At 45.8% G+C, this 9047-nt stretch overlaps 1 protein-coding gene across 1 annotated transcript in view; it reads left to right on the top strand.

Annotated features, from left to right (window-relative positions):
• The window catches only part of LOC311145887 (arf-GAP with SH3 domain, ANK repeat and PH domain-containing protein 3-like), a 58865-nt gene extending 50092 nt beyond the window's left edge, over positions 1 to 8773 (top strand). Inside the window, exons 21-26 of the mRNA XM_084182247.1 lie at positions 1145 to 1252; positions 2296 to 2509; positions 3260 to 3581; positions 6033 to 6234; positions 6687 to 6818; positions 7125 to 8773. Coding sequence (XP_084038373.1) covers positions 1145 to 1252; positions 2296 to 2509; positions 3260 to 3581; positions 6033 to 6234; positions 6687 to 6818; positions 7125 to 7199 — 1053 coding nt within the window. The 3' untranslated portion in view covers positions 7200 to 8773. The remainder of the gene's footprint in view (positions 1 to 1144; positions 1253 to 2295; positions 2510 to 3259; positions 3582 to 6032; positions 6235 to 6686; positions 6819 to 7124) is intronic.
• The last annotated feature ends 274 nt before the right edge of the window (positions 8774 to 9047 follow it).

Below are 9047 nucleotides of genomic sequence, written 5' to 3'. Positions count from 1 at the left end.
TATATATATATATATCCATCCATCCATCCATCCATCCATCCATCCATCCATCCAGTGAACTCATCAGGAGAGACAGCTCTGGACATCGCCAGGAGACTGCAGCACTCCCAGTGTGTGGAACTGGTATGAGCTGACTGACTGGGTTTAGGTTTATTTGAACTTTACATTTAAGTCATTTAGCAGACGCTCTTATCCAGAGCGACTTACAGTTAGTGCATACATTTTTTATTTTTTATATATTGTTTTCATACTCTTGCTACATAAGATGAAACAAGCATAAAATGTGATATCATACGATATAAAACACAGGTAAAAAAATATATGATTAGCCTAATTATATGGACAGTTCATCATCAAAGTCATAAACAACAAATTGGCGAAACACTAAATCAATAAATATGCATATCAATGTCTTTAGTGATAGAGTCATTTGCATAGTTTGAGAGCTCTTTCCAAGAAAGGGACTGACTGACCCCTGACTTTACAGTTAACTCCCAGTGCAAATACAACCTTTATTTTCCTACTGGCTTCCCCTGCTAAACCTGCTTTGAACCCGTTCCATTTCCTGTCTTCCTCTCCTTTATGGAACAATAGATAACATGCTGACTCTCTCCGATGGTGGTTAGGTGCTGAATTCTCATAGTAAAGTCCATAATGAAAGACATTGTTAATTTCCTGTCCTCTTATCATTTATGACCTTGTTGCGTGTTTTACTGGAAAACGATATCCATTAATTCCTGTTAAAACAGTGAAAAGCCAAGTAACCTAAGACTGAAGTTAAGTGACAGACTGTTAAAGGGCAACTTTAACATAAATGTTCATATTCATTATCTCCAGCACCATACCATGTCTACAAACTGTTTCAGCGCTTTTAACATTTGTCCCATAGCTTGAATATCCTCTTTTATTTTCGGGATTATATTTTGAGTATTTAAAAGGTACTGATAGGAGCAATGACTTGACTTGCTATGCTATGTTTGTAATCTGAGCAAAATATCGATTTGTAGCTGAACTGACCTGTGTGTGTTTTTGTTCCTCTGTTTGTGTGTGTACGCGTGTGTGTTTGTTTGTGTGTGTGTGTGTTCCTGTGTGTGTGTGTTTGTGTGTGTACGTACGTGTGTGTGTGTGTTTGTTTGTGTTTTAGCTGGAGCTGGCCCAGAGTGGGAAGTTCAACACTCAGATCCATGTGGAGTACATGTGGGAGACACAGAGCCAGGACCTGTACGACAGCGAAGATGACTTGGATGAGAGGGTACACGCACGCACGCACGCAACGCACAGGCATACCGAATACGACCTGGAGGAGAGGGTACACACACACACTAACCACTGCACAACCAATACCCCAGTCCTCCAGTACTCCCAACAGCACATTTTTATTGTAGCCCTGGACAAACTCACTATCGCTCGACTTACACTTAGTCATGGGGGTTGTTAGAATGGGGGGGTGTTAGAATGGGGGAGGTGTTAGAAAGGGGGGTGTTAGATTGGTTGAGGTGTTAGAATGGGGGGTGTTAGAATGGGGGGGGGTTAGAATGGGGGAGGTGTTAGACTGGGGGGATGTGTTAGAATGGTGTAGGTCTTAGAATGGGGGGGGGTTAGAATGGGGGATGTGTTAGAATGGGGGAGGTGTTAGAATGGGGGGGGGGGGGTTAGAATGGGGGAGGTGTTAGAATGGGGGAGGTGTTAGAATGGGGGGGAGGTTAGAATGGGGGAGGTGTTAGAATGGGGGAGGTGTTAGAATGGGGGGGGTGTTAGGATGGGGGGGTGTTAGAATGGGGGGTGTTAGAATGGGGGAGGGTGTTAGAATGGGGGAGGTGTTAGAATGGGGGGGTGTAGAATGGGGGAGGTGTTAGAATGGGGGGAGGTGTTAGAATGGGGGGAGGTGTTAGAATGGGGGGGTAGAATGGGGGAGGTGTTAGAATGGGGGGGGGTTGTTAGAATGGGGGAGGTGTTAGAATGGGGGAGGTGTTCGAATGGGGAGGGGGGGATGTTAGAAGGGGGGGGTGGATGTTAGAAGGGGGGGGTGGATGTTAGAAGGGGGGTTAGAAGGGGGGTATGGATGTTAGAAGGGGGGTGTGGATGTTAGAAGGGGGGTGTGGATGTTAGAAGGGGGTGTGTAGGGACTAGGGTGTAGGGACTAGGGTGTAGGGCCTAGGGGGTAGGGACTAGGGTGTAGGGACTAGGGTGTAGGGCCTAGGGTGTAGGGCCTAGGGTGTAGGGACTAGGGATTGTTTTTGCCATTTTTGGCATCATATACTGACCAGCTCCCCCCCCCCCCTCTCTACTCTTCAGGTGAACCCCTTACCCAGGAACCTGCACTCCCCTCTGCCCTCCAACGGGGGTGTGGTGGGCACCTTGCCCTCCCGCTGGAGCTTCGCCAACGCCCCCGTGGCGTGTAAGACCTATGAAAACGTGGACTTCCTATACCGTAACCCCCCCGCCAATAGCGCGCCATCTGGCGTCCTCATGCCCCCACCCCCGCTGCCCGCTAAAGCCATCATGAGAGGTGAACACACGCACAAACATGAACGTTATAGCCCAGGTAGTCCCCCTCTGTTTGAGTCAGTTTTCTACCGTTTGGTGGCTAATGAACAAGACCCTGGAAAGCGATCTAGTATAGTTTATAGTGGGTGTTTGAGTTCTGTGGTGGTGGAAACCGTACCTCTTTCCCCTCCACCTGTAGCAGCAGTCTCAGGGAGTCTCGTAGCTGAGAGAGCTGTCTCACCTCTTCATCCTGGTCCTGACACACCTACAGTAAACACACACACAGACACACACACACACCTACAGTAAACACACACACAGACACACACAGACACACAGACACACACACATCTAATCTGTTTCCACATGATCTGCAAACACTGAAATAGGGGCTCGATCTCAACTTGTCTTTCTGTGATTCCTCTCATCCCATCTCCTCCCATCTCCCCATCCCATCCCATTTCATCCCATCCCATTTCATCTCCTCTCATCCCATCTCCCCATCCCATCCCATTTAATCTCCTCTCATCTCCTCTCATCTCATCTCATCTCCTCTCATCCCATCCCATTTTCTTCTTAACTGTATTTGAGGACCTTCCCTCGCATCTTCCTCACCTTTTGAGAAGGAGGCAAGGATGTGAGGAATCAAGGATGTGAGGAATCAAGGATGGACAAATTGAGGAAGAGACTGTTTTGTATGGCAGTCTGTTCCTGTGTCTCTCTCTCTCTCTCTCACTCACCTGATCCCGTCTCCCTCTCTCCGCACCCCCAGGTCGCTCGGACCCCCAGATCTCCTTGTCCACTCAGGAGGGGGTCAGCAAAACCCCCCAGCGCTGCTGCTCCAACCCTGCCCCCCAGTCCAGCCCCAGACACAGCCCCCCCTCCCCCAAGCTGGAGGGTCAGGGGGCCCAGGGCCAGAGTCAGGGGGGGCGCCCACCCAGATCACCCCATGGCCAGGGGGGCCTGGTGAGGGGACAGAGACAGACCGCAGCCTGGGAGGGTCAGGCCATTACTGGGTCAGGGTCCTCAGACAGAGACAGCACCAAGTCTAACAGCAGTTCCAGCTTCCCTCAGAACCACATAGGACCTGTCAGGTAACCCTAAAATACTTTCAGAACTGACAGAGAAAGTAGGAGATCAGTCTGGTTTTGCAATATTAGGACGGATAGACTCCCTCTATTCCTGCTAGTTCAAATGTTAGACTCCTTCCTGGTCACTCTTTTGTGTGTCTTCACAGTAAAATGTTTCTATTCATGATTTGATGATTAGAAATGAATAGTCAAACATGTTTTTTCTAAATGGACAACCCTAGAGTTAAGAGAGAGAATTCATCAGTTCTGAAGATGACTGCCTTTGTTGTACTGTGTGTGTTCGGGCAGCAGTTTACTGCAAGGTAAAATGACCTCACAGCGCCCGCTGTTGAAGCCTAGCATTTCTCTACGAGCTGAGCACATAGCTCATTCTAACAGTAATGAACACCTACAGTGAGGGAAAAAAGTATTTGATCCCCTGCTGATTTCGTCCGTTTGCCCACTGACAAAGACATGATCAGTCTCTAATTTTAATGGTAGGTTTATTTGAACAGTAGGAGACAGAATAACAACAACAAAAATCCAGAAAAACGCATGTCAAAAATGTTATGAATTGATTTGCATTTAATGAGGGAAATAAGTATTTGACCCCTCTGCAAAACATGACTTAGTACTTGGTGGCAAAACCCTTGTTGGCAATCACAGAGGTCAGACGTTTCTTGTAGTTGGCCACCAGGGTTGCACACATGTCAGGAGGTATTTTGTTCCACTCCTCTTTGCAGATCTTCTCCAAGTCATTAAGGTTTCGAGGCTGACGTTTGGCAACTCAAACCTTCAGCTCCCTCCACAAATGTTCTATGGGATTAAGGTCTGGAGACTGGCTAGGCCACTCCAGGACCTTAATGTGCCTCTTCTTGAGCCACTCCTTTGTTGCCTTGGCCGTGTGTTTTGGGTCATTGTCATGCTGGAATACCCATCCACTACCCATTTTTAATGCCCTGGCTGAGGGAGGTTCTCACCCAAGATTTGACGGTACATGGCCCCGTCCATCGTCCCTTTGATGCGGTGAAGTTGTCCTGTCCCCTTAGCAGAAAAACACCCCCAAAGCATAATGTTTCCAACTCCATGTTTGACGGTGGGGATGGTGTTCTTGGGGTCATAGGCAGCATTCCTCCTCCTCCAAACACGGCGAGTTGAGTTGATGCCAAAGAGCTCGATTTTGGTCTCATCTGACCACAACACTTTCACCCAGTTCTCCTCTGAATCATTCAGATGTTCATTGGCAAACTTCAGACGGCCCTGTATATGTGTTTTCTTGAGCAGGGGGACCTTGTGGGCGCTGCAGGATTTCAGTCCTTCACGGCGTAGTGTGTTACCAATTGTTTTCTTGGTGACTATGGTCCCAGCTGCCTTGAGATCATTGACAAGATCCTCCCGTGTAGTTCTGGGCTGATTCCTCACCGTTCTCATGATCATTGCAACTCCACGAGGTGAGATCTTGCATGGAGCCCCAGGCTGAGGGAAGTTGACAGTTATTTTGTGTTTCTTCCATTTGCGAATAATCGCACCAACTGTTGTCACCTTCTCACCAAGCTGCTTGGCGATGGTCTTGTAGCCCATTCCAGCCTTGTGTAGATCTACAATCTTGTCCTTGACATCCTTGGAGAGCTCTTTGGTCTTGGCCATGGTGGAGAGTTTGGAATCTGATTGATTGATTGCTTCTGATGACAGGTGTCTTTTATACAGGTAACAAACTGAGATTAGGAGCGCTCCCTTTAAGAGTGTGCTCCTAATCTCAGCTCGTTACCTGTATAAAAGACACCTGGGAGCCAGAAATCTTTCTGATTGAGAGGGGGTCAAATACTTATTTCCCTCATTAAAATGAAAATCAATTTATAACATTTTTGACATGCGTTTTTCTGGATTTTTGTTGTTGTTATTCTGTCTCTCACTGTTCAAATAAACCTACCATTAAAATTATAGACTGATCATTTCTTTGTCAGTGGGCAAACGTACAAAATCAGCAGGGGATCAAATACTTTTTTCCCTCACTGTACTTTGTCACTGTCAACAACAAAAAAATCCTAGTGAGCAAAATAATGTGTTTGATAAGGAATCAAAAAAATAAATAATTAATATTACAAACCTTTTCAATTGTATTACATTACATGCATACTGGGTTACATTACATGAAAATACATGTGTTGGTAACACTTTTATTTGGACAGTCTACAGACTATCTACTAACCCTAATCTTAACCCTAACTGTAACATTTGACATTTTAGTCATTTAGCCGATGCTCTTATCCAGAGCGACTTACAGTAGTGAGTGCATTTTTTTTTTTTCTCCATCCTGGAAACCTTATTAGCAAGCAGTTGCTTATCAACAGATTTTCCATTATCAACAAACTATCTAAATCCAGTGTGAACCATGTAGGTGCTGTATGTGTCCTGTGAATCTGTGAGTAGGTGAAGTCCTTGTGTTTTACCAACCTGTCCTCTCCTCCTCCCCAGCTCAGAGAAAACAACGTCGTACCGGCGGACCAGCAGCGGAGGACAAGGGAAGTGTTCTGCAGCTGTGACCTCACCCAGCTGTGTGGCACTGGGCAGCCAGGAGGAGCTGTCAGTCGTAACGAATGGTCCCGCCCCCAGCGCCACACCTGAAGCCAAACCCACCTCCTCACCCATCACTGTGCGCCCTCGCAGAAACGCTATGGTAGTACACACAACATGACCTTACTGCTAATAGTGTAGCATCATTTCAAACATCGCCAACTTCTGTAACAACAAAACCACGAGTATCTGAGTGGGAATGGCATCTCTATATGATCTGCTAGCTAGAGCATAGAATGAAACAAATAATGCTCCTATACGAGAGAAAAAAATACATGTAAAATATATTTTTGGGATGCATTTTAGGATACGTGAAATATAAAAAAATGTATATATTTTTGTTGGGTACTCTGATAGTAATACTCAAATACATGTTCTTCAGCTGCTGCTACATGTAACCCATTGTTGGTTGGCATTATTATCCATCAACATCACTATTAAATGTCAATTTATGCCACGATAACGCTGTTCCGTGTACAGATCAGTTGTCTGTAATACAGTAGCAGGGCACTAGTATGTATAAGAGCGTGACTGAGCAGCGTGTGGATGTGTCAGGTGTCTCAGAGGAGGCCTACCCAGAAGAGGGTCAAGGCGCTGGTGGACTGCAGAGCTGTCAGCTCGGACCAGCTGGCCTTCTTCAAGGATGAGGTCATCTTAGTAACAGCCACCGAGGACCCCCACTGGTGGGTGAGTAGAACTACACCTCTTACCTATTTATTTACCTATGTATATTTGTTTTTTTACTTTTAATAAGCACAGGTTTAAAACAGAAAGTTGAGCTATTTGCCTTGCTGTATTAAGCCAACCAAAATGTTTTAACCTATATATTATCGCAAAAAAAGACAACTGGAGGGTTTTCCTTCTGCATAAACACTTGGCAGAAACAAAATCAATAGGCATAGCCCTTTCATTAATGTCCCTCTATCTCAAATATATTACCTCTGTATTTTCTATCTTTTTGGTCAGTGATCTTGATTGTTTCTGTTCCTCCAGGTCGGCCACATCGAGGGCTATCCATCCAGAAGTGGGACATTCCCAGTGAACTATGTCCATAAACTAGGGGACTGACTAGTCATGGAATAAACCTACACCCTACCCTTACTACGTCACTCACCTGGGAAACAAAAAGGCTGGAACGGACTCTCTTGAACGCAACTCATTCAAAGAAAAAAAAAAAAAACGCTTTCTCGCTTTCCTGGTCATTTCTTGTGATATGATATTTTGACCTATGAACCACTTTGATGTGTTGTGATCTGAGGACTAGAGACTCATGCCCATAAACTGTAATTGTATATACAGACCAGTGCACTTAAGGAAGTCTCCATAAAGAAAGAAGGGATGAAACCACAGGGAGGAATGCCACCCATCACAACCCGACAGAAAAGAGAAGGAAAAGAGAGGGAGAAGAGAGGGAGAAGGCCTCCCTCTGCTTTTTGACCGCTCCAGTTGTAAAGCATACATGCATTAAAGGGATGTTTTTACCACACTTTACTGCCCAGGATATTAAAGGGATGTTTTTAACCACACTTTGCTGCCCAGGATATTAAAGGGATGTTTTTACCACACTTTGCTGCCCAGGGAAAATTGTAAGAGCAACAGCCCTAGCCACATAACTGCTGGAATACCTGTGATACAGACGGCAATACTGGAGGAGCCAGAATGTGCGTGCCTGCCTGTCTGCGTGAGAGCATAACCGTTGGATTACCTGGCAATGGCATACATACAACACTGGAGTCTGGAGGAGTGAGAACGTCTGCTGCGTGAGCCCTATGAAAGAGGATGAATAGCCTACATTGTCCACTGCCTTCCTGGAAACTAAGGAGACTAGGAGATTCATGCCATGTCAGTCACGGTCGTCGGGACTCGGAGCCAGATGCGATGAATACCTGCTCAGTGACCGGTGGCGATGATGTCTGGGGCTGGAATGGCCTGGAACTGAAAGTGCATTTGTGGCTGCCAGCCTGTCTCCTGGGGCTCCAGGGCTCTCAGGCTGCCGCTCTGAAATGGACCCCAGTGTCTAAGCTGGTTTTGGGCCAGACTCCAGCTCTGACTGGGGGCCTGGCTGGAGCCTGGGTGATTTGGTTTCCTCTGTCTCCAGAGGAGTCTCGTCTTCCTACAGTCGGCAGGGGAAAGGAAGAGACGGTCACCGCAGTGAAATACACAACGCTGGGTTGTATTCAGTAGGCACCAAACGGACTGAAACAGGAAAAGACTACCTGAACTTGTCCAATAAGAAATGCTAATTTTTCGTTTTAGTTTGCCCTAATGAACTCGACCCAAGCCTAGTGCTGTTTTCCATACAGTAGCTCTCGGTTCTGGGTGTATACTCTGCCTCATACGAAGGCATGGACAGTTGGACACTCCCATATTGTAAAGAATAGGCTGAAGAGAATTGTAAATAGATATTATTACGCCCATGGAGTGTGATGGAATGATACCATATCCCTAACCGTAAGCTAGTATTGACACATTAGCTATTTTCCTAGTCTCTTGAGCACCATAACTCAACGCTACAGTTTTATTACATTTTACTTATGTACATTTACTCATGCATACTCACATCTGACCGCTCCCATTCATATCAATAAAATGTTTTCGTGTTCTGAATCTGCAGTAAAGGCACATGAATACATTGCATCTCGTGTTACTGCGTTCTATTAATGTTCCAGTAATTCTAGGAATATATTCTAGTGTTACTTAATGCACCAGGATTCTGGCAGAATACTGTCTCATAATAGGGTTTCAAAGTACTTTAAATGCCACTAATGGTGAATATGAGGGAAACTAAAACTCAGTATTGGATCTCAGACTGTTAAGAGTCTTATACAACTGGTTCCTCTGTCCACAAGTAACACTATGCCTGCAGTGGGCATGGATGAGCTCTCTACAGTATGGCAGACAACAATACAAACCTTT

Source organism: Coregonus lavaretus (assembly GCF_964263955.1).
Source record: "Coregonus lavaretus genome assembly, chromosome: 18".
NCBI classification, from domain to species: Eukaryota; Metazoa; Chordata; class Actinopteri; order Salmoniformes; family Salmonidae; genus Coregonus; species Coregonus lavaretus.
The sequence above is the reverse complement of the archived record's forward strand: the minus strand, read 5'-3'. Positions and strand labels throughout refer to the sequence as shown.